The sequence below is a fragment of the Marmota marmota genome, unplaced genomic scaffold (assembly GCF_001458135.2).
Source record: "Marmota marmota marmota unplaced genomic scaffold, marMar, whole genome shotgun sequence".
Lineage (NCBI taxonomy): Eukaryota > Metazoa > Chordata > Mammalia > Rodentia > Sciuridae > Marmota > Marmota marmota.
In genome coordinates, this window is record NW_026000241.1 from 30,420,302 (window position 1) to 30,446,417 (window position 26,116).

Consider the following 26,116-nt stretch of genomic DNA (forward strand, 5'->3'; position numbering starts at 1 on the left):
TATCCAAGGTACATGTATGAAGACACGAATTGGTGTGAATATACTATGTTTACAACCAGAGATATGAAAAATTGTGCTTTATATGTAATAAGAATTGCAATGCATTCTTCTGTCATATATAAATTTTTAAAATGTAAATTTGGTATTTAATGGAATGTCTTGTTTCTTCTGAGATTCAATTGAGCATAGAATGCTAATAATAAATGCATATTTATAAAATATGGCCAGGTAATTACCAAAGATTGCTAAAGTATGACTATTTTATCTGTAAGAAAACAACACATCCATATTACAGAAAATATGTCAGAAAGTAATAAAAATGTGAACATTTGAATTTTTCCTGTGTAATGATATCAACTATGTGAATTATTTACTTAGCTAGAAGTAGATATTATTCAACATTGAAGTCCATATATTATTCTTTAATTCTTAATTTATAAAAATATAAATGCAATAAACAGTAGTACCAGAAAAAATACAAAGAAAACAAAAAAATATGGTAACATTACTGGGGCAGAAATGCTATATCCAACCTTTGTGCATCCAGTTTTAAGACTTTCTGATCTTGCAGTACTTTCAAAATAAATCCTGTCATTCTGGTTTCACTCTCATATCTAGGTTTATATAAAACACTAGTCTTTCTTTGACTCATTATGATCACCTATGACAAGAATGAGTGGTCCTGCCAGGTGCAGTGGCTCACACCTGTAATCCCAGCATTTCAGGAGCCCAAGGCTGAAGGATCACAAGTTCAAAGCCAGCCTCAGCAATTTAACAAGATCCTCATCAAAATTAGCAAGACCCTGTGTCTAAATAAAAAATTAAAAAGGCTGGGAACATGGCTCAGTGGGTTCAATTCCTGATTTAAAAAAAAAAAAAAAGAGTATAAGAAGATAAAGTTGACTGATCAAATGAACCTCAAAGAAAAATTGCATTTTAAATAAGAAAGTAATGTTTTAGAAATTACAGAGATCCAGGAGATATTAAACTTTACTAGGCACTTAATGTGCAGAATATGGAAAAGGATACTCTCAATTGCAATTTTACTCATTCAAGAAGTTTTGTTTTCCTTAACATTGAATAGGAAATCTTAAATGCTGGAGATTCACAATTGTACAAATCATAGAGTCATGTCTATTCTCATGATCTTACACACTAAGGGGAATGAAAACATTAATAAAGTGATGACAATAGTAAAAATGCACAATTACAAAAAGAAGAAGTTTTTCCACAAAGGAGAAAAAGATGGATGAAGGCATCTTACTATTATTCCCTTCACTACCCAAATCCCAAATGGGGTCATTGAAACTACCAGATAATGTGGGGCCACAGGCAAAAAGTGTCAGATGAAATCAATATGTGGTAATTACATGGTGTAATCAATAATTTCATATGATATAATCAATAATACATCAAAAATTTTAAATAAACATTCTAAAAAATCCTCATGAAAGTAAATGTTTGTAACACAAAGTAATGGATAACATTTCTGCATCCCAGATAAAGCATGGTAATGATAAATCAAAAAAGAAAAAAATGCAGTTTTTAACTCATACAAATATAAGGAATAATAACTAAATTGCATTAATGTCAAAGTAGGATGAATAGTTCAGCAACCTGCAACTGTTGTTTCCTTACTGTTTTTCATAGACCTGATCCTGACCTTAGGGAAAAAGAAACTGGAAAAATATTACTGTTTATGTGTACTAGAATGGTAATATCACTCATTTTTTTTAGTCATTTGCTAAATTGAAGACAGAACAGAGACAGGCCATAGATTCTGGGGGGGTGGGGGGGGGGGAATTGAAACCTCCCAAAGTCCTCCAGTTTTTAGGAATCAGAAACTAGCTAGCAGAAGGTCATGGGAAAAAAAAAAAGTCAAGCATGGTGGCACCAATAAGAGATTCCGATATACAATGTCCCTTATTTGGGTTACCAGAGTGGGACTTTAAAACAACTATCTATATGTATTTAACAATTATTTAAACACAGGACAAAAAAAGATGTAAAAGTTTAAAATGTCACTGGAAGATTTCAATCTCCAAATCCAAACAAATGGGCATTCTAAAACTTAAAAGCTGAAATTTCCAAAATTAAGAATTCAATGAAAATGAAATAGAAGATTGAAAGCAAAAATAATACTGGTGAGCTCAAAGAAAAATCAGCATAAAAATATATGAACTGAAATAGACAAAATGGAAAAATGCAAATAGGTAAATGGATAAATGAAATGTGATACTCAATAGGAAAATGTATGTGGAATTGAAGTTTTAGGGTGAGCATAGATACAGAATGGGACAGAAAAACAAATACATAAACTTGGACCAGAATAAACAGAAACAAAACCCTACCAAGCTGTAACAGCCAAAACACTGAAAGCAAAGATGAAGAGATAATCTTAACAGTAGCCATATGAAGAGACAAACAATAATAGACTAAGAAGATAACTCCTCAGTACAAACACTAGAAGTCAGAATTCAATAGTATTTCTCTTTGAAAATAACAATTGTCAGGGGAAGTACTGGGAAGTGATTGGCCAACGTATATTGCTATACTATGTGCACATATGAATATGTAGTTGTGTGCATATGTAAATGTGTGTGTGTGTGTATGTGTGTGACAGAGACAGAGAGAGAGAGAAAGAGAAAGAGAGACTTGGATTTGCTGACATATTGGTGTATTGTGTAAGAGAAAGACAGGTTTCAAAGATGACTTCAATTTGTTTGGTTATTTTAGCTCTTTATTTTGACATGATTTCAGATTTTCAAGACCCTTCACCAAGATTACTCCCCTTTCCACCCTCCCATCCTTTAGTTTCTACCTTTTGTAATTTTATCTTTGTGTCTGAGAAATTTGGAAGATTACCAAAGTTCTTGAGAACTGGTTGAGGTTATTTCCCTTCCGACAATATTGACATTGTTAGTAGTAATGCAATTAATAACCTTGAACTACTTCAAATAAATTATTTGACTGCCATACTTTTATTATTTGACTTCACTGTTAGCCAGACTTGGGCTGTAAATGTAAATGAGGGCTTATCTGTGGGAATAAATGTTTCATGGGAGGTTTTCATTTTTCTCCACCATCTTTTCAAAGGTCAAGACTAGCAAGAATCTCTCTTTCTATTTTCTGAAGTATAGGTTTTATTTCTTATTTATTGTAGGAGTTTGAAACATTTGGGGGATCTCAGTTTTAGAAAGAGAACTTGCATTTAACACTCAGGTTAAATGACCACTAAACTTTGTCTTGTATTTCCAAGCTCCATGACAACCATCAAAACAGAAACTAACAGTCCCAAAGTTTATTATAAGCTCTCAGAATAAAAGCCAGTTTCTGTGGTTGCTTTTCGGTTGTGATTTCCATTTTTATTTAATTCTGATATTTAATACATTTTACCTGTCTGCTGGTTTAGTAATACTTTCCCCAAGTAACAATATATTATGCAACAACATTATGAATCCTTTTCTGTTATTTTCAGTGATAACGAATGCCCAGCTATCTTCCCCTCTGTTCTTAGTTTTATCGACTAGGTGAGTTATAAACAAAGTTTATGCCATCATGGTTGGGCTCTGCTGAAGATCCTCCTGCAGGTGTAGACTCAAATTCTCCTTGTATCCCCTTGTGATAAGAAAGATTAGAGAGGTTTCTGGGGTCTTTTATTAAAAGCATTAATCCTACTCACCAGGGCTTAACACTTATGACCCAAATTTCCTTCCAAAGGCCTGTCTTCTATTATAATTTGGAGGGTGTTATAGTTTCAAATATGAAGTTTGGAGGTACACAAACATTTAGTCTACCCCTGGCCTCTGAAAGGTTTATGTCCTCACATGCAGAATACACTCATTCCATCCCAACAACCCCAAAAGGCTTTACTCCTTCTAGCACCAACTCTAAAATCTAAAGCCTGAAGTCTCATCTAAGTATTACCTAAATAGTTAATATTTATCCAAATGTTGCCTGTCCCACCCAAAATATTGTTGGGTGGGACAGGCAACATTCTTCCCCAGCTGTGAACTCATGAAATACAATAAATTATGTGCTTTCAAAGTGCAAGGCTGGGATTGGCATTGGATAAGCTGCCACCCCAAAAGGAGGAAATGTCGAAGAAAAAGAAAGGATGATGGGCTCCAAGCAAGTCCAAAACCTAGGTAGGCAAACTCCACGAGATCTTAAGTTCCAAGAATAAACCTCTCTGGCTTTCTGCTCTGCCTCCAAGCCCACTGGGGCAGCAGTCCTGCCTTCTTAACTGATTTGGATGGCAACATTACCCCCATAGCTGGGCACAGCACTGCCCACCCATGGAGCAGTTTTCTCTGCTAGATGTACCACCAGTGATTTATAGGGCTACTTTTTCCTCACCACTTTCCTGGATTGGTTCCATTCTTTTTAATCGAGGCTGAACCCAACTCCATCCTGTGCAGTCTGGGCCATGGTAGAGGAGGACTTGATGATTTCTGAATTGCCTTCCTTTGTCTTACAGAATACTAGATGCAGAATAGTTCTGTGGTCCTATTCTGGAGAGCCCAGGAGGTGTATGTTCTTCCTGTGTTTGTCCCATTGTTTGTTTCCTTCAGCCACATAGCATTGTTCCTGCCGGTGCAATCCCTTCTCTGTTCCTGTTTTGTGTTGGGATGGTTTATTGAGTCTACCCAATCCTTTGCATGCAGATGTATGTGTTCAGGGCTGAACAGTTTTCTGTGTAGCCTTTAAAGCTTGAGCCATATACAATGCAGGTTCCATTCTGCATTTCCACCAGTGTTAGTCTGGATTGGAGAGAATTACATATGACATATTCATAACTTTGTTAATGCAGGAAATAAAAAAGCAATAATACTTATAAGAATTTAAAAGGTATTGCAGGAGAATTTAGTACCATGCTTGACCCTCCTAATTCACAGATATACAAAATGTAGGCATCTCAGAAAATGAAAGTTTCATATTTTAAATTATGAGCCACTGTTTTTTTTTATACTTTGGAAATTAGATAGTTCAGAAGTCTAAAATCTCTTCATATATGTATCTGAGTAAAATAAAAGCTTCAAAATGTTTACTTAAAAATTAATATTTAGATAAGAAATAAATTCAGAATTGAACCTAGAATTCAATAGCTGCAATTTTTTGTACAAGAAAAAAAACCATCTTCTTCATATAGTTGATACTCTGTAACATCTTCAGGTTCTATATCTGCAGATACAGTAAACCACAGATATATTCCCCTAGGGGTACCAAAGGAGGACTATAGATGCAATTTTAGTTGGTAAAGAAATTAAAATAGATCATAAAATCCTGAAACATATCCACAAACATGCAAGCATGTGTGTATGAGCATGCATGCATGTGTGTTTGTCATTCTATGTGGAGATGGCTAAATCTGTATGTGCATTTTATTCTGGTATATTTAGTGTTTGGGAGTCATATGATTTATATAATTAGTGAATTTTTTTCTTCCAAGAATAGGTCAGAAATAGAATATTCAAAAAAGAGTGATCATGTGACTTCAATGTGAAACTGACAAATCAAAGGGACAGACTGTGCTCTGATGTTACATGTATTTAAAGGACAAGGAAATGAACGCTGTACATATGGAAAAACTAGATGCTACATCGGAAACAAGATTGGAATTTTTAGTGACTACCCTTAGTGGATCTCAATCTAAGCCTAATTTTTTTTCATTCTTAATTTTTAAAATTTTGATTTACACTTTATAATTGTGCTTATTTCTGGAGAAGAATTTGATGTTCTAATGTATATTGATTAATATAATCAATAAGTGTAGTTAGCATAGTTATCACTTCATGTACTTGTCATTTCTGGCATTCCACAGCACAACAGGGTGACTCAGTTACCAATTAGCTATTTTATGTTTAAGAATTAGCTAGAAGAGTGACTTTTGAATGTTCTCACCACAGAGAAATAAATAGTGCCTTGTTCTCTCTAATTTCACTTTCTTCACATGTTATTTTGATTTCTATGTGTCTTTTCCCACATCATTCTTATCACTCTTCACATCACATTATGCTTATTTTTTGATAACTACATTTCCTTTTTTGTTTGCTTGTTTGTTTTCCAGTCTGGGGATGGAGCCCAGGACCTCTCATGTGCTGGACAAGTACTCTACCACAGCTACACCTCCAGTCCCTTTAACTACATTTTTGACTGCAGTATAAAGCTCTTGAAGGAGTTATGTCCTAATCATCCCTGCAGTTATCTCTGCTGGACATTTACAGGTACTCAAAAATATTTACCATGTGCATGAACAAAAATTACACTTGTAGATTGGAAATAATATGATATACAATCTTATTAGTATTTTGGGAGAAGAAAATTTTGTTAAAAATAAAATCTCAGGGCTGGGGATGTGGCTCAAGCCGTAGCGCGCTCGCCTGGCATGTGTGTGGCCCGGGTTCGATCCTCAGCACCACATACAAAAAGATGTTGTATCCGCCGAAAACTAAAAGATAAATATTTTAAAAAAAACCTCTCTCTCTCAAAAAAAAAAATTTATTAAAAAAATAAATAAAATCTCAGGTCATGTAGAAATTAGCCCATCCTACATCAATACTGGGGGTCTTCATGTCAGAAATATAAAATGTGATAGGAAGGTAGATAGTTTCTGTTACAATGTATACAACAGAAAACTTGAACACATGACAGTAAATGGTTGTTGACTGACCACTGCCAATTACCCATTAAAGTAGCAAAGCAAATTCAAAACCATTCTATGATTACTCTTGTGATAGAGTCAGAAATGCATATATATCTGAATCCCTGCTTAAGTAAGTTATTACACACTCTAAGATTCTGTTCTTTACTTGTAAAATTAGAGTAAAATAATACTTGTTATATAGGCGTGTGTGTGTGTGTGTGTGTGTGTGTATGTGTGTGTGTTTTGCTGAGGATTGAACCCAGGGCCTTGTGCATGCATTTTACTAACTGAGCTATATCCCTAGCCCTATTTAGGAATTTTAAGAGTTCTTAATGAGGAGACACATATAAAATGCTTAAAATTGTGTCTGAAAGACATAAACACCTAATTAATCTAACATTAACATTGATATTGTGATTATTTTTATTATTTATGGAAGAGTTGAATATTCAAATAACTAAAATATAAATAAAGAATTTTAAATATTTACAGTCTAGAAAACTTCTGCTGATTTTATGAGACCAAAGGAGAGAGAAAGTAGTAGTATCAAAATATTGGGGTTTTATTCCTGATCTTTGTGCCATTATAAGTAAATTAATTAATAGTAAATATGATAGGACAGATCTTCCAAATGATAGAAATGGCCTTTTTCTGAGAATTATCTTAACATTCATTCAAAGGATAAAAGCTATATTCTATAAGCTCAATAAATGTTGAAGTATTGTCATTTAGCCCAAGTGTGAAGAGTTCGTCTATGCTATCAGGTGGTTAAAAGAGCAGGCTATAAAAAAAAAAAAGAGTATCAGAATACTCTAGTCTGTAAACATCAAAGCAACTGTAGTTCATAGACACAGACTGAAGATCAAAGAGCTGAGCAAATAAAGAAACCCAAAGACATACAGAAGTCCTTTCTTGAGTATTCAGCAGAGTATTAATTAATGCATGTGTGCAAGAAAAATATTCAAAGATGGAGAAAGAACTATCTAGAAAGGTCTAGAGGAAACTGTGGATATAGAGGGTCTGGAACTATGCCTACTTTATCTAGCGATTTGTAAAACCTTATATTTCAAACAGAGTTGAAATACAAGGTATTAGAAGAATACTGCTTTAGAGTGGAGATAATTAACTAGACTGGATGTCCTGATTAGTAATATTTTTTAAAAGATCAAAATAGATAAAGTGGTTTATAAGTAAGGGTACTTGATAAAGGCAAGTATCTTTGCCCCTAGAATATTTTTAGCAATAAAAATATGTAACATAAAATTAAAAACATATTTAATGTTTTTAATAAAAGACCAATGTATAAAATTCCACAAAAAAAAGTACCTGGCAAGTAAAGAAACAGAACAATTAACCTTAATGAGAAGACAAATCAATCAATCAAAATTCAAATCCATACATGGAGAATATTAAAAACACTTACCAAATCACACTTCTAGAAAAGAAAACTTCAATGTATGAGATGAAACATACATTTATAGGATTAATGAAACATTATACTTTACAGAAGAAAGGATTATTAAACTTTCATGATCATGGAATCTATCCAAAAACATAAAGAAGAGTAAAAATATGAATAGAGCATCAGTGAACTTTACTACAATTTTAACAGGCTTAATGGACCACATTTGATTGGCCTAAAGAAGACACCAAAGAAATGGGGGAGAGAAAACATTTGAAGAAATAATTACACTTCATTTTCTAATTTTAGTGAAAATTATAAACCCTTCTAAGAGTCTCAAGAAACCACATGCACAAGAAATATGAAGAAAACTAAAAACAAGGCTTATGGCACATTTTCAAACCCAATGACAAAGAAAAGTGATTAGGTAGCCACAGGGAGAAAAAAGACATATGTACTGTTGAACAAAAACAAGTATGAGAGCAGATTTCTTAGACAACAGAAGTGAGGAGAAACTTATTGAAAGTACCCCAAACAAGCAACAACAAAAGATTTAAATCCAGAAATGTGTAAAGAATAAAAGCATCTCAGGCTGGGGATATAGCTCAGTTGGAAGAGTGCTTGCCTTGCATGCAGAAGGCCCTGGGTTCAATCCAGGGGGGAAAAAATCATCATCCAAAATATCTCTCAAAAATTAAGATAAAATAAAGACATATTCAGAATAGAAGCTGAAATAATTTATCACTAGGAAACAAACAGCTTCAAGCAATGCTACAAAAATCCTCAGTATAGGAGGAATATTACAGTAGATGGAAGTTATGTTCTATAAAAATGAGTAAAGAAATGGTGACAGGCATAAACATAATTTGTATAATTTTATCTTGTTACTTAAAGCACTTAAAATATATTTGATGTTTTTAATAAAAATAACAGTGTGAGACTTATGACATTTATACAGGGAAATTTATGACTAAAATAGCTCATGGTTTGGAAGAAAGAAATGGAAGGATAATATTGCAAGAATTTTATACTATGCATGAAGTGATAGATTATCAGATTTATTGATATATTAGATATATATGCAATAAACTCTAGAGCAAACTAAAATAACAACAAAGATATACCCAATAAGCCAAAGCAAAAAAAATATGTTTAATAAAACTAAATAAAATTAAAATGTTTAATAAAACTCAGAAAAAGAAAACAGGAATAAATAACTAACAAAACCAATAAACAGCAAATAGCAAGATTACTTAACTATTGAATGTAAATGGAGAAAACATCCCAAATAAAAAGGCATGACTTGTCAAACTGGATTAAAAAGTAAAATTCAACTGTAGTCTGTCCAAAGGAGACTTCCTTTTAATGTAAAGACCCATACAGATTAAAGATATATGCTACACTAATTCTAATCAAAAATCTGTAATGACTAAATTTATATGGTACTAAGTAGAATTTCAAAGCACAAAATATTATTAGCTCAAGAGTTCATTATATCATGATAAAATCATAAATTCAGGGAAGAGTACACAAAAGCTAAACTTTTATGCATCTAACAACAGAGCTTCAAAATATGTCAGGCAAAGAAGCATTTGAATTGCAAGGAAATATAGGTAACTAAATTTACAGTACAATGTTTTAATACTTCCCTTTTAATAATTGCGACCTCTATCATAAACAGTCAAAACTAAGTAGATAGTAAATCAGAAAGGATATAGAAGTCTTGAGCAACACTCTTAATTATCTTGAGTTAATTGTCACTTACAGAACTCAAGAATGGCACAATATACCTGTTCGAATACACATGGAGCATTTCAAAAGAGATTATAATCTAGTCCATAAAACTGATCTCAACAAATTCAAGAGGTTTCAATCCATATTAAATTGATCAAGATGGTACTTAATTAGAAATTAGTAATAGAAAGAGTTCTAGAAATTTTCCAAATATTAAAAAATAATCTATGAATTGAAGACAAGCATGGAAGGAGATTTAGAAATGATTTTTGAATTGAATAGAACCAAAACCAATGTATCAAAATGTTCAAGGAGGTTACCAAATGATCTCACATATTAATGGCAAAAAAAATATTTTTATTAGAAAAGAAAAATCAGTGCCTTGGCTTTAACCCTGAAAAAACCAGAAAAGGGAAAGCAAATTTAACATAAAATAAGAATATAGTAAATAACAAATATCAGACCAGAAATCATTGAAATAAAAACTTGAAATGAATGACAAACACAAAAACTGATCCTTAGCATTGTTAGTGACTAGGAAAATGCAAATTAAAACCACATTGAGATGCCAATTCATATTTATTAGTATATCTAAAATGTAAAAGACTGATCATAACAAATGTTGGCTGTAATGTAGAGCAACTGGAACTCTCACATGCTGCTAAAAGAAATGTGAAATTAGTAAAATTTCATAGCAACTTTGATTATAGTTTGGTATTTTCTTAAAAACTTAAGCATAAAACTATTATATGATCCATCTGTTTTACTCTTAAATATTTGTATAAGAGAAATGAAAGCTAGTTTTATTTATAAATAAATAAAGGTGTTGTGTACATATATATGTACACAACACCTTCCTTCCTTCCTTCCTCCCTTTCTTTCTTCCTTTCTTTCTTTCTTTCTTTCATCTGGTGCTGAGGATTGAACCCAGTGCCTCACACATGGTAGATAAGTGCTCAACCACTAAGCTACAACCCCAGTATGGTAAGCTTATTTTCATGGAAACAGTTGTACACAAATTTTCACAAGTGACTTTATTTGTAATTAAAAACTGAGAACTACTTACATATATATCGAGAGACAATAGGGTAAACAAGTTGCACTACATTCAAAAAGAAATACCTCTTGGGAATAAAAAGAAAGTATTAATGTTATGAAATGCCAAATCTCAAATAATTATGCTAAGTGAAAAAAGTCCAACATAAAACTAGTACATATCGTATGACTGCATTTATATAAGATTCTAGTTGTTGCAAATTAATCTATGGTGAGAGAAAAAAGATTTGTTTCTTAGGAACAGAAAGAGATATAGAAAAGAGCACAAAGAAAGTACTATAGAGGTTCAAAAGAAAGTTTTGCAGGTGATGGATATGCTAATTATTTTGATTTTATTAATGGTTTCATAAGTGCATCAAAGTGTACACTCTGTATGTGCAGTTTATTGCACACCAATTATATTGTCGTCACCTTAGTAGTACATGACAAAAGAATATGTTGTACTTAACCTTTTAACCTCTCTGCTTCCGTCTCCTATCTGTAAAATGAACATAATATTAGATCTATCTTTCACAGTATTTACCACATAGTAAGCATATATATTACTCATAATTGTTTATATTGGCCACTTCATAATACTCTCTTCCAAATTTAGGGCACAAGTATTTCTTTTCTAAATGAATGAGAATATGGGAATGCCTGAGTTTGTGAAAAAGAAAATGTGATAGATGAGTGATCATAGAGATAAATTAGGAACAAATTCACAACTAGGATCCTGTTGGGGAGAAGAGAGAGTGGATAGTATTGGGGAGTAAAATTCATCAAATCATGTTTGTATGTGTGCACTAGCATGCCACAACAAAATTCACCATTCGGTATTATTGAGATGCATATATTAAAAAGAGAAAAAAAAAACAAAAAAAAAATCTATTGGACCTAAGACTTACTGGTTGGGCAAGAGAATGGAGCCATCTTCCCACTGCCAGGATCCATTTGTGGGAATTTGTATGAGTCCTATCCAATGATATGACTTCACCAATTTGAAGAAATCCTGTTTGAAACAACAAGGTGCAAATAAAATCAATGCTCAGAATGTTGCTAAGTGCAAGGCCATAATCAATTAATCTTTTCTTCTCACACTTGAGGGACAATGCATTTTGTCCCTAACTAGCATAATTTCAACTTAAGCAAGACATACATAAAATCTGAGGTTTCTTTCTTAATTTTAAGGCAGAAAGATTCAAAGTAGGAATTAGAATATCTGTTTCAGTGCTCACATTCCAATGAATTATTTCATTCATTAAGATTAAATATACGAAGGGTGATTAAAACAAATACTCAACCTGTTCCACTCTACTGTATATCTTCAGGAGGCTGGAATTTTGAGACATACAAGAAGCTTGGCTCTGGTACCAAGTTTTGCTCTCATTAAAAAATTGGTAGCAGTGGTTTCTATAACATAACCAATTTTTAGGGCATGGGCCACAGTATCCTTCTAGAAAGAGAATATACTATTAATTCTACACATATCTAGACATTATAGCAGATTATAAAAAAAACTCAAACGCCTTTCTCATTCCAACTTTAAAGTTAAAAAACAATTAAACCATTATAGTCATATCCAAAGTATTTCTACACAGAAATAGAAAGGGAGATGCCCAAACAGAATTTTCTACTCTTTGCAAGTACTCCATTGTTTCAACAAAATAAAGCCATAGTAAAATGTGGACAAGCATAAACTATTTCCTTTCCTACTTTTAGTGCCATTGGATATATAATACACTCTAGTATGTATAGTATGTATTCAATTTATTCTTCAAAATATTTTTAAAAATTCACTTACCATTTGAAGGAATTGAAACTTCTTGGTTGTGAAATGCTATGAAAATAATCATAATTATTTTAAAAATTTATACTGTTAGTAAATTATAATCCAATAAAAATAACTGGTAAATATCTAGACTAACAGCAAAACTATGATGAGAACACTTACTCAGTATTGCTAGTTTATGTATCTGTGCCTCTGAATATTAATCAAAATAAAGCATTACAATTGTTTGATAAATGAGATCACAATTTTTTGTAATGACTTACAGTTTACGAATATGACAGTCCATATCGCCATCATAACAATGAAACGTATCGCCATAGAAATGGCGATGAAACGACCAAGAAAAAATGGAGATACTGTCAAAGAAAAGAGAAAGATCAGAAAAGAAAGGAAGTATAAAGGACACAGGTATCTTTGTGTTTAGTATTAGTGGTATTGTGCTTTTGATGAGAGAATACGTGTTTTGTTTTTTTTTTTTGGCTCTGTTTTTCTCAGAAGAGGTAATGCCTAAGTTGTAAAATTATTGCATTACATTTCATTGTTATCTGGACAAAATCTAATTATTGACAAACTTTTAATTTTTTCCAATGGGTAAATTGTTTGTTAGTTTTTGCTTTTAGAAATAATGATATATTTCATTTATACCTGTGCATATTGTTTAGTTCTCTAGAAATTCCTACTATGGCAATTACTCAATCAACGGCATGTGTATATTAAGTTTCTGTAATGATTGAAAATTTTAGTTAAAAAGTTTATATTAATTTACATAATAACAAATATAAATGTAAAAGCCTGTTTATACTTAATATTCCTGTTTCATTTATATTTTCCTTGGTAGTAAATGTTATTCACATTTTTTAATGTATAAACTTGGTAGGAAATATTTTTACATTTACATTTTAATTTTATATTTCCTCTTGTGGAATAAGGTTGAACATCTCTTATTTCTCTGAGATTTTTCTTGTTTCTACAAAGTCACTAATTTATTCTTTACTTTTTAGGTTGGGAATATGAAGTATGTTTTGCAAATATATGGTTCAGACATTATTTCTGTTTTAACTTTCTTTATAATAACTTTGAAAGGCTGAAATGGTTAGTTTTTCTCTGGTTGACTTAATCAAACTTCCCTTTATGACTTTTGTGTTTTTGATATGAATAAAATGTCTTTATTATTCTGAGTTTGTAAAACTAATTATATCCATGTTACATCACAATGATGCATGGCTTCTATTTTTATTTGGACCATTAAACATCTGTTGTGTATATGTGTGTGTAAAATATATTTGGTAAAAACTCAAATTTTATAAGAGTTTTCTTTGCCAGGTGTGTACTGAGATTTCTAGCACTAATTATTGAATCAACTAATCTTCCTTTACTGACATGAAATGCCACTATTAGCATATGATCTATCCCTACATGTGCTTGCATTTAATCGTATGTACTCTAATCAGTCTGCTCATTCACATATGTTCATTATGAAATGATTGAATACAAGATAGTGTCTACAATATTATAGTACATTATCTTTTTCAGACTATTTAGCTATTATTGTAATTTTTTCTGCCTTATAAACTTTAGAATGTGTTTTTAAAGAACATATCATTTCTAAATACAGTGCATTTGTCCTCCAACAGGATCACATTAAATATGCAGATGTATAGAGATAATGTGTATCTGCAAAAATGTTGTCTTTTATCCTTGAATGCTTTACATTTTATGTTCATCAGTAGAAATATTAATTAGCAAATTTATTTCTAGGCTTGTTAGTAAAAGGTTTATTTCTATGCTTTTTCCTGATTTGGGGTCATAACATATGAACAGCAGTTTCCTTGTATTTATATTTAGGAAGACAATTGAGTTTTAAATATGAACTTTCAATAAAATCTTAATATCTATTTTTAATGGTTTTTTATATTTAAGGCCTGTACACTCATTAATTTTAAAATATTTTAAATCACATTTTTAATTATGTTATTTTTACCTTTTAATTCTAATTTTATAAACATTTCTTTTTCTTTTCTTGCTTAGTCACTCAGCATCAGCAAAACAATAAATAATAAGCAACATTAATAATAGCAAAAATATTTGTCTTTCCTAATTATAATGAAAATGTATTAACATTAATTGTAGTGATTTATATATGTAATATATTGTGTCTATATATGTACATATCAAGAGCAGTATTTACATTTTTGAGATTTTTCAAATTAAGTTCTTTTAGTTAAGAATTCACACTGATTTTTTTATTCAATGACATTTCAACATTATGCACATGGTCATATATTCTTTCTCCTTTGATTATTATATACAACTCATTTACACTCCTATGACTAACTCATGAAATCATGTTATTTGTTAGTAATTTCTTATTATTGTTAATAAATCTCTGTTGATTTTAGGTGAAGGTGGTCTGTTGATTTTCTTTTTCTTTAAGCTGCCTCAAGTGCTAATATCAATAATATTCTGGATTGGAAAAAGACATTTGAGGACACATCTTCTCTACTGCACTCAGAAACATTCTATATATTAATCAAATTATTGCTTCTATAATGTTTAAGAACATAACTCAGATGAATTTAATATGTTTTTCTTTTCTGTTGAATCTTTTTGTTTATTCCTCCTTATAGCTAATTACTTACTAATTTCTCAGAATCTTCTGTTTCATTATCATTATTGTGATAAATAAGCTCATCATTTTTAGGGCATTAAAAAGGTCCTAAACAATATTTTCTTCTAATTTTATTATATATTTCAATAATCTATTAAAGTAAATATCATGTCTGCTACTACAATGAAGGTAAAATAAATTGAATAATTGTCACTGATTTAAATCATATTGTTTCCATGATTAACCTCTGTACAATGAGAGAAGACAAATGGAATACAAGACTTACATTTTTGTCTACATTTGCCTGTTATTAGAGTAGATCTTTGCTTTTGACATCTTTTAGAAGTGTGACGCTTTGCCAGTCCAAAGTTATAATTGTGGCATTCAGTCATCTCTGGAGAAAAACAATTCAAGCCAATATGAGCCACAGCCTTTCTACCACTTGAGATATTTAAAATTAAACTCATCATTTCCATTAATATACTTCCCACAGATATCTTTTTAAAAGTACAACAGTAAAATTCACAATAGCTAAAATGTGGAACCAACCTAGATGCCCTAGATGAATGGATAAAAAAATGTGGCATTTGTACACAATGGAGTATTACTCTGCACTAAAAAATGACAAAATCATGGAATTTGCAGGGAAATGGATGGCACTAGAACAGATTATGCTAAGTGAAGCTAGCCAATCCCTAAAAAACAAATGCCAAATGTCATCTTTGATATAAGGAGAGCAACTAAGAACAGAACAGGGAGGAAGAGCATGAGAAGATCACCATTAAACAGGGTCGAGAGGGGGGGAGGGAAAGAGAGAGAGAAGGGAAATTGCAGGGTAAAGGAAGAAGACCCTCATTGTTATACAAAATTACATATAAGAGGAAGTGAGGGGAAAGGGGAAAAAAACAAGAGAGAGAAATGAATTACAGTAGATGGGGTAGAGAGAGAAGATGGGAGGGGAGGGGAGGGGAGGAGAGGGGGGATAGTAGAGGATAGGAAGGGCAGCAGAATACAACAGACACTAGTATGGCAGTATGTAAAAAAGTGGATGTGTAACCGATGTGATTCTGCAATCTGTATACGGGATAAAAATGGGAGTTCATAATCTGCTTGAATCAAATGTATGAAATGTGATATGTCAAGAGCTTTGTAATGTTTTGAACAACTAATAAAAAAATAAAAGTACAGGTATGAAGACACGAATTGATGTGAATATACTACGTATACAACCAGAGATATAAAAAATTGTGCTCTATATATGTAATAAGAATTGTAATGCATTCTGTTGTCATATATAAATAGAAAAAATTTACATAAAAAAGAAAAAAAGTACAACGTGAATTTATTTTGCTTTACATTATTATCACGATGCTTGTGTTTATTGTATAGATAATATTATTTTATTCCATAGCAAAGTATTCTTAGTAATATCTTATATACTTTAAAATGAATTAATTTGTAATATAATGAAATTAACATTAAAATAGACACTTTATTAAAAACAAAGCCAGAGCAAGATAGACATATATGTACACTATAGATTCAGACTTAACTTGATAATTTTACATAGCATTTAACTTTTGCATCTGTTTCCTAACTTGCAAAACAAGAAAGACAGCAGTAAGAAAAGATATCAACACAATTCATTAGAGATCTTTAAAAAATAAAATAAAATATGATGAACTTAGTTTCAATAATGTTAATCACATGCAAACATTTAGTAAATACTGGCTTGTCTAATTTCGTTTTTAATGACAAAGATGAAACAAGTAGGATCTAAAGTTTTAGGATAAAGACAGAGAACCTTGCCTCTGAACAAAAACAACAACAAAAGTTTACTTTTTGAAATATTAATCATTTACTGAATACTTAAAAGCCTTTCTAAATGAAATGATAATACTAATTGTCTTTTTGGTACCAGAAATTGAACCCAGAGGTGCTTAACCACTGAGCCACATTTCCATTTTTTATTTTTATTTTGAGACAGGGTCTCCCTGAGTTACTTAGGATCTCGCTAAGTTGCTGAGGCTAGCCTCTAACTTGGGATCCTTTTGCCTCCTGAGTTGCTGAGATTATAGGTGAGCACCACCACACCCAGTTTACTAATTGTCTTTATAACTAAAATTAGATGTAAACATTGTTTGTTCATATATAATTCACTGATTAAACCTGAAGAGCAGAAGGTAGGTGTTATTTTATGGATGAAATAATTAGAGATGTAAAAAATCGCATTGATTATTTAATATAATGTTACCAACTGTAAATAATTTATGAAAAAATTGACACTTTTAGCATAAAATGTACTTTCAAATTATATGTTGATTTTAATATTACAGAACTCCACTAAGATAAATACAGCACATATTATTTCTCTATTTGTGGGGGAAGGATCCCATGCAAGCTTCATTGTCCCTATCTCAAAACAAAAGAATGGTTTGATTAAAATTCAGTTCTTCTAACTCCAGTGTGATGCTATTTACTGATTCAAGTTGTCTTCAGCTGTGGATGACTTTACTATTGAAAGATAATGAAATCAGTGGTGGGGGAAGTGAAAGTTTTTGACAGCTTGATTTAAAGTAAAATTTTGGACAGCTTAAAAATATACAGAAGCAGAACTACACATTCATGTGGACAGTAAGTACATACCCAAGCTGTGATGACACCTCCGATCACGAATCAGTCCCATTTTATGATGATAATTGTATGTCTACTTCAGGGAGTCCAAACGCCTCTCACACAGGATTCTTGAATGAAGTAAAATGGAACATTTGTTTTTTCCGTTTTCTTTATAAGAGAGAAAGTATTTTGATTGGACAAGTAAAATACAGAAAAATTCCCCTGTTTCATAGCTTACCTCCCCTAAAAAAAAAAGAATGGAAATAATGATTCACATAAAGCCAGGTTAAATTAATATATAATTTTTTGTTTGTAAAATAATGACCAATTAGTTCGAAGTGTCATAACGTATAATGAATATTTTAATTTATATACATTAAAATATTTAATAAAAATATTTGACATCACTGATATTGAATAACAGCACAGTTTTCTGTTTATAATTGTTTATTTTACTGGATGATAATTGATTTCTTTGTAAGATAAACTTATGCAAGATGTTTATGAATTTTTGTTGGATGTTTTCCTATTGAATTTTAATCCAGTTTCTATTATCATTGTCATCATAAACAATAACAGGTTATCATCATCACCATCATCAGTAACAAGCACAATTTCACATAGTAACATTATATAGCAACATTTTACAGTGTCTATCAGAGCTTCCAGAAAAAATAGCTATTTAACAAATGTGCATAATGCTGATGTTTTTAAATTAAGATTTATGTATATTTGATCATAATAGTTGGAATTAATGGATATGACATATTTCATCTTGCTTTTAAAATTGTGTATCAGAGAAGGTAGGTGCCTTCCACAAGATTAGAAAACCCATGTGAGAATTCACATTGAAAATCCTTTTAATCCTAAATATAATAATTCATTCTTGGGGTTTTGCTTAGACAAGGCTTCTTATAGAAAGCTATAATTTCTGATACTTCAGTAAGTATATCCTAATTACTAATTGGATACTATAAAAAAGAATACTTCAGAAGCGATGTGCATTCCTTGTCTTCAGCAATTGTAGTCACTTAAATAATTAGAAATATCTTATACCTCCACATTTCTTGAGTGATAGTTGTTAGAAAAAACATGCATGTGCACTTACATATGCGCGCACACATACACATACACACACACACACACACACACCTGATCAAGAAGGAAGATCTTGGTTCTTGTGGATAAAAGCCTTCTACAGAACTAGAAAATGTAGATGTGTCCTGTGCTCCTAATTTAGAACTGACAAGAGAGATGCTCAAGTAATTCTGATTCCTGAGAAAAAGGTATAATAACTATTCTTCTGATCTCATCTTCCTGTGAAGAGGAGATACAAACCACAGCACTTCCTTTTTTATCACTGCACATCACACTTTGCTCATTTGGAGAATGAAGCATGGCCACCCACTGCTGGATAAAGGTTATGTCTTAACATTTTAGGACTTGAAAATGATTATTTGAGTGATAAAAAGTAGCACAGAATTTTGAAAAACAAATGATGATATTATACAACTTCTATATCAAAAGTGAAAAACTACATGAAGCTTGTTTGTGAGGACTGTGTGAAGTTAAGCAAAGAAAATTTAACATTTTAGTCACCCTGTGTACAAGCTGCTATAAGTTTAAGTGGACTCAAGTGTGCTGCATCAAGTAGACTGAAACCAGAGGTATTTTTTCATAGACACACAGAAACATACACAAATATAAAAATCATGCATACATGAGCTGTTGATTTTGAAGCTAAAATGAATAAAAATAAATAATTCCACAATGATCTGTCAAATATCTAGCTTAAATAATTATCCACATGGCAAATATTCATTCATGGGTATGTTTGTGGGTGTTTCAGATGCTTCTCTGGTCTTTTCTCCTTTTTCCATCTAGACTTATCTCATGTGAACCCCTAATTATTCCTAATACCAAATCCCATGTGAGAACAGCAATATAATCAACTGCCTTAGTGTGCTAATTTTTGAAATTATAATTTCTGTTTTACTGAAAAATGATAAACTGTCGCAGTCAAAAGGAGACAAAAGAGACTTGACAACTAAATATAATGCTGTAATTTGGAATGATGAAACACAAGAAGTATGTTAGATTTAAAAAAATTAGGAAATTTGGATAAAACATGTCTTTTAATAGTTATATATATGGGGTCATCAGTTGTGACAAATTGCCATACAAATATAAAATATTAATAATAAGGAAAATCAGGTATGGGTACATGAAACTCCATAGTATCTTTGCACTTTTTCTCTAAGTTTATACTAAAATACAAAGCTTATTTTAAAAATAAGTATTTGAAATTTCTTTAGAAAACAAATAATATGTCTGGGGCAGAAGAGGAGACAATAGAAAGAAGAACAGAAGAAGACAATGAAAAATACACACACACCACACACACATAGACACAGCTAGGAAACCAGGGTCACTCCTGTTAATTTTCACTGACTTAAGTACTCATGAAAACAGAACTTCCATCAATAAATCAGGTCATTCCATAAGTAAAGAATAATTACTAGTCAATAATTTATAGCGAACAGAACCATTAGACACTGTAACTATACTATGTATCATGAAAGATATGAGAGAAAATTAGTATAGGCAAAAATTGATTCTGTAAAAGTTTAAAAAAATGAAAAGCTCACTAGCAAAACTTTTTAATCTTCCCCCACTGTCACCCCCTCAAAAAACATGACTCATTGACTCCAAAGTTGTTTTTTTTTTTTTAATTTTTTGAAGCTATTGTGAATGGGATACTTTTCCTAATTTCTATTTCAGCTGCTTCATCAGATGCATAGGAACAGAATTGATTTATGGTTGTTAATTTTATATCCAGCTGCATTGCTGAATTTATTTATGAGTTTTAAGAAGTTTTCTGATGGAGTTTTTTGGTCTTCTAAATATAGAATCATGTCACGGGCAAATAAGGATAGCTTGAGTTCTTCTTTTCCTATTCGTATCTCTTTATTTTCTTTCTTTTGCCAAATTGCTCTGGGCAGTGTTTCATGGACTATGTTGAATAGAAATGGTGAAAAAAAAACATCCCTCTCTTGTTCCTGTGTTTAGAGGAAAAGATTTCAGTTTTTCTACATGTAAAATAATATTGGCCTTGGGTTTAGCATATACAGCTTTTACAATGTTGAGGTATGTTCCTACCATCCTTACTTTTTCTAGTGTTCTGAACAGGAGTGAATGCTGTATTTTGTCAAATGATTTTTCTGCATCTATTAATATAATCATGTGATTCTTGTCTTTAAGTCTATTGATGTGGTGAATTACATTTATTGATTTCCGTATGTTGAACTAATATTGCATCCTTGGGATTAAACACACTTGTGCACCATCTTTTAAATATTATTTTGTGATTTCCCAGGATTTTATTAAGAATTTTTGCATGACTGGTGAGGGCTTGGAGCTACTCTGCCAATTTGGTGTGGTGTGTTCGCCCAGACTTACTCCACCATGTGGAAGGTTTCCTTTAAGATTACGCTGACGTCAGACCCACGGTTGCCTTATAAAGTAGTTAGTGTTCCTGAGAGTACACCTTTTACAGCAGTCTTAAAATTTGCAGCAGAAGAATTTAAAGTTCCTGCAGCAACAGTGCAGTTATTACTAATGATGGAATAGGAATAAATCCTGCACAGACTGCTGGAAATGTTTTTCTTTTTCTTTTTTTTTTTTAAATATGTTTTAGATGTTGATGAACCTTTATTTTATTCATTTATTTATATGTGGTACTGAGAATCGAACCCAGTGCCTCACACATGCTAAGCAAGTGCACTACCACTGAGCCACAACCCCAGCCCTGGAAATGTTTTTCTAAAGCACGGTTCAGAACTTCGAATTATTCCTAGAGATAGTGTTGGAACTTGTTAATATCTGCTAGTTGGAACATCCAATTACTTTTCAGAATAAATATTGGTATTTTTTGTTGTTGTAAATTTGAAATCAGGCATTTAGCATACTACGAAAACACGAGAAGTCAGTGAAACAATGAAAAGTGGACTCTTTTGGTCCCTTCTTTGTTCATGATCTTCAGGTGCAGAGGGAATGCTTGAAAGTAGCGGGAACTGCCACCACAGAAGGTCTTAGAGTTGTTGATTGCTACCTCACAACAAGTACGGAGTTCATTTGTGAAAAGTGGATTATCCAACTGTGTTTTTTACCTGGAGGATGATTCTGATAATTCTTTCTGAGAACTTTTGGAAAATTAAAATTTACTGAATCTTACATATTTCTATTTGAGTTAAAAATGTAAAAGGAAATGAGTCATAGAAGGCCGTTTGCTAGACAGCCTCTGACTTACAGACTCATAAGTAGTTTGATTTTTAAGTGTATAGTTTGTGATGATGATGATAGACATATCAATGATGGTTAACTATTTTGACTTTATCATTTAGTTTTGTAAGTTTTAGACTTCATGTGTCATATAAATTACATTTAATTTAGTACCAGAGAACCAAAAATCTTACTTTTGATCTAACCTTTATGAGTATGAAGTCACATCCCACAACAAATGAGTCTTTAACAGTCATCTTGGCAGAATCCAGTATATGTAGTGGTGGGAAGTGACAATGCAGTACAAACGTCCTTTACTGAGTTATGCATTCCTTTATCAGTTTTGTGTAGTACAACATTTGAGACATAAACTTCTAGAAACCATTGTCCTTTGGAGGATAATATTTCTAAATAACTTTGAGGAAGAGAGTGTTGTTACAGAGAAAATATGAAGATTACAACAAAGTTTAAAGACACCAGTTGAAAATTCCAATTAATTATACTTATTGAAGACCTAACTTAAAAGAAGTGCTAATATTTTTCAACCAAATGGATAAGAAACCAAATAAAGGAAGATGAAAAAGACTGGTTGACGAGGCTTTTGCAAGGAGGAAAGCAACAAGTGCCCAGTGAAGAGGAAAGTAAAGTGTCACAGAAAGAGACAGCTGGTTGGACGAGCTGCAGAGGGTATGTTGGAGAAAACTGAAAGTGAAAACAAAATACTTAGTCTTAAGTAGCAGAAGACAGTTAGACAAAGGGGCCTTGCCAGCATACAGATTTCAAAGTACCCTTATGACAACTCAGAGAATATAATAAAAGATTATACTTGACCTTACAGAGGATATCCGTATCTATGTACATCTTGAAAGATAAAATGAAAGTTTTTAGTGATTCAGAATCATTTCTTGATGTGCTGTATTTTGAATGACAAACTCCCTTGTCATGCCAGATTCTTTCTAGAGCTGAGAGTGTAGTAGACATTCAATAAATACTTGATAAGTTATTCATGAATAAAGTCTAAGAACAGTTTTCATCTTAAAAAAAAAGAATATTTGCATCTATGTTCATCAGGAATATTGGTCTAAAGTTTTCTTTCCTAGATGTGTCCTTTATCTACTTTTGGTATCAGGGTGATACTAGCTTCATAGAATGAGTTTGGAAGGGTTCACTCCTTTTCTATTTCATGGAATAATTTTCAGAGTATTGGTGTTAATTCTTTTTTTGAAATTCTGGTAAAACTCAGCTGAGAATCTGTCTAGTCCTGGGCTTTTCTTTGTTCATATGCTTTTTATGGCATCTTCAATTTTGTTGCTTTTTAAAAGTGACCTGTTTAAATTTTCTATGTCCTCCTCATTCAATTTGGGTAGTTAATATGTCTCCCAAAATTTCTCAATGTCTTCAAGATTTTTTATTTTTTTTAGTATGAATTTTCAAATAGTTTCTGATTATTGTCTATATTTCAGGAGTGTCCATGGTGGTATTTTCTTTTTCGCACAGGAATTTTAGTAATTTGAGCCCACCACCACTGCCTTTTGTTATTTTGGCTAAATTTTTATCAATTTATTTTTTCAAAGAACCAACTTTTCATCTCTTCAATTTTTTGAAAAAACTTTTTGTTTCAATTTCATTGATTTTGGGCTCTGATTTTGATTAGTTCAGTCTTCAACTGCTTTTACTGTTGATTTGGTCTTCTTTTTCTAGGGTTTTGAGAGTAATGTTTGTTTATTTATTTGTTGATTTTCTATTTCTTAACAAGCTCAGGAAATGAATTTTCCTCTTAAAACTGCCTTCATAGTGTCCAAGTGATTCTCATGTGTTGCTGTGTTCATTTACATCTAAGATTTTTTTTTATTTCTCCCCTGATTTCTTCTGCTCTTCATTGGCCATTCAATAGCATATTATTTAGTCTCCAGGTGTTAGAGTAGTTTCTATTTTTAATTTTATATTTATTTTTCTATTTTCACTTTGTTATGATCTTATAGAATGCAAGATATTATCTCTATTTTTTGTACTTGCAAGAGTTGTTTTGTAGCCTAAGATATGATCTATTTTAGAAAATGATCCATGTGCTATTCAGTCATTGATGGATGATGTATTCTATATATGATTGTTAACTCTAAATTATTATTTGTATTTTTTTAGTTTTATAGCTTATTTATTTAGTTTTTGTTTGGAAGAAAGATCCAGTGATGAGAGGGCTGTGTTCATTCTATACATCAATGATGAATCAGCGACAGAGAAATTAGGAAAACTACCCATTCACAATAGCCTCAAAAACATAAATAAATAAAGCTTGAGAACCAATCTCACAAGGTGAAAAACCTCTACAATTAAAACTACAGAACACTAATAAAAGAAATTGAAGAAGACCTTAGAAGATGGAAAGATCTCCCATGTTCTTAGATAAGCAGAATTAATATCATCAAAGTGGCTATCTTACCAAAAGCATTATGTGAATTTAATGCAATTCCTATTAAAATTCCAATGACATTGTTCATAGAAATAGAAAAATAGTCATGAAATTCATTTGGAAAAATAAGAGGCTCCGGATAGCCAGAGCAACTTTTAGCAAGAAAAGTGAAGCAGGAGGCATCACAATACCAGACCTTAAATTATGCTACCAAGCTATATTAACAAAAACAGCATGAATCGGTACCAAAACAGACAAGTAGACCAATGAAATTGAACCCTTATCTCTCACCCTGAACAAAACTCAACTCAAAGTAGATAGGACCTAGGCATTAGACCAGAGACCCTTGCCTAATTAGAAGAAAGTGTTGACCCAACATGTCAACATGTTGGCTTAGGAACTGACTTCTTCAACAAAACTCATAAAGCCCAAGAAGTAAAATCAAGAATCAATAAATGGGATTGTATCAAACTAAAAAGCTTCTTCACAGTAAAGGAAACACTCCAGAATGTGAAGAGAGATTCTGCAGAATGGGAGAAAATCTTGCCTCCGCATCTCAGATACAGCATCAATCTCAAGGTATACAAATAACTCAAAGAACTTAATACTAAAAACAAAAACCAAAAATGATAAATGAGCAAAAGAACTGAACAGGCACTTCACAAAAGAAACACAAATGGTCAACAAATATATGAAAAAATGTTCAACATCCCTAGCAATTAGAGAAATGTAAATTAAAACTAACATGAGATTCCATGTTACTCCAGTCAGAATGGTAATTATCAAGAATACAAGTAACAATATATGTTGGTGAGGATGTGGGAGAAAAGGTACACTCATATATTGCTGATGGAACTGCAAATTGGTGCAACCACTCTGGAAAACAATATGAAGATTCCTCAAGAAACTTGGAATGAAACCACCTTCTGACTCAGTTTTCCCACTCCTCAGTATATACCCAAAGGACTTAAAATCATCATAGTACAGTGATGCAGCTATATCAATGTTTATAGCAGCTCAATTCACAATAGCTATGGAACCAACCTAGATGCCCTTCAACACATGAATGGATAAAGAAAATGTGGTACATATACCCAATGAAATATTACTCAGCATTAAAAGAGAATAAAATTATGGCATTTGCGAGTAAGTGGGTAGAGTTGGAGAAAATCATGCTATGTGAAATAAGCCAATCTGAAAAAACTCAGGTTTGAATGTTCTCTCTGATATGTGGATGCTAACACACAACAAGCACAGGGAAGGGAAAATAGAATTTCAATGGAGGAGACAAAGGGGAATGAAAGAAAGGTAACAGAATAGGAATAAGAAAGACAGTAGAATGAATCTGACACAACTCTCCTATGTTCTTATATGAATACACTACCAGTAAAATTCCATATCATGTAAAACCACAAGAATGTGATCCTAATCAGAATAAGTCATTTCCATTTATGTATATTATGTCAAAATTGCTCTACTCTCATGTATACCTAAAAAGAACAAATAAAAAAAATGATTGAAAAAATAGAAAAATAAACACAATTTTGCATTAGTAGAAAGGAAAAAAGACATAAAAAGAAATTCTATGCAAC

At 31.8% G+C, this 26,116-nt stretch overlaps 1 protein-coding gene across 4 annotated transcripts; it reads right to left on the minus strand.

Moving 5' to 3' along the window:
• Positions 1-3,343: 3,343 nt before the first annotated feature.
• Klrk1 (killer cell lectin like receptor K1) lies at positions 3,344-19,142 on the minus strand. 4 transcript variants are annotated; one of them, XM_048794867.1, is made up of 9 exons: positions 18,986-19,142; positions 18,072-18,076; positions 17,864-17,961; positions 15,504-15,611; positions 12,873-12,965; positions 12,622-12,657; positions 12,122-12,270; positions 11,726-11,829; positions 3,344-4,763 (listed from the first exon to the last, which is right to left on the minus strand). In XM_048794867.1, exons 3-9 carry the CDS (start codon positions 17,901-17,903, stop codon positions 4,646-4,648), a joined length of 648 nt encoding a protein of 215 aa, XP_048650824.1. In that variant the 5' UTR covers positions 17,904-17,961; positions 18,072-18,076; positions 18,986-19,142; the 3' UTR covers positions 3,344-4,645. The 4 variants fall into 4 exon arrangements, with proteins under 4 accessions (XP_048650824.1, XP_048650822.1, XP_015345068.1 ...); XM_048794865.1 differs by having other exon boundaries at positions 12,122-12,273; positions 18,986-19,139; XM_015489582.2 differs by lacking the exon at positions 18,072-18,076 and having other exon boundaries at positions 12,122-12,273; positions 18,986-19,139.
• Between the last annotated feature and the right edge of the window lie 6,974 nt (positions 19,143-26,116).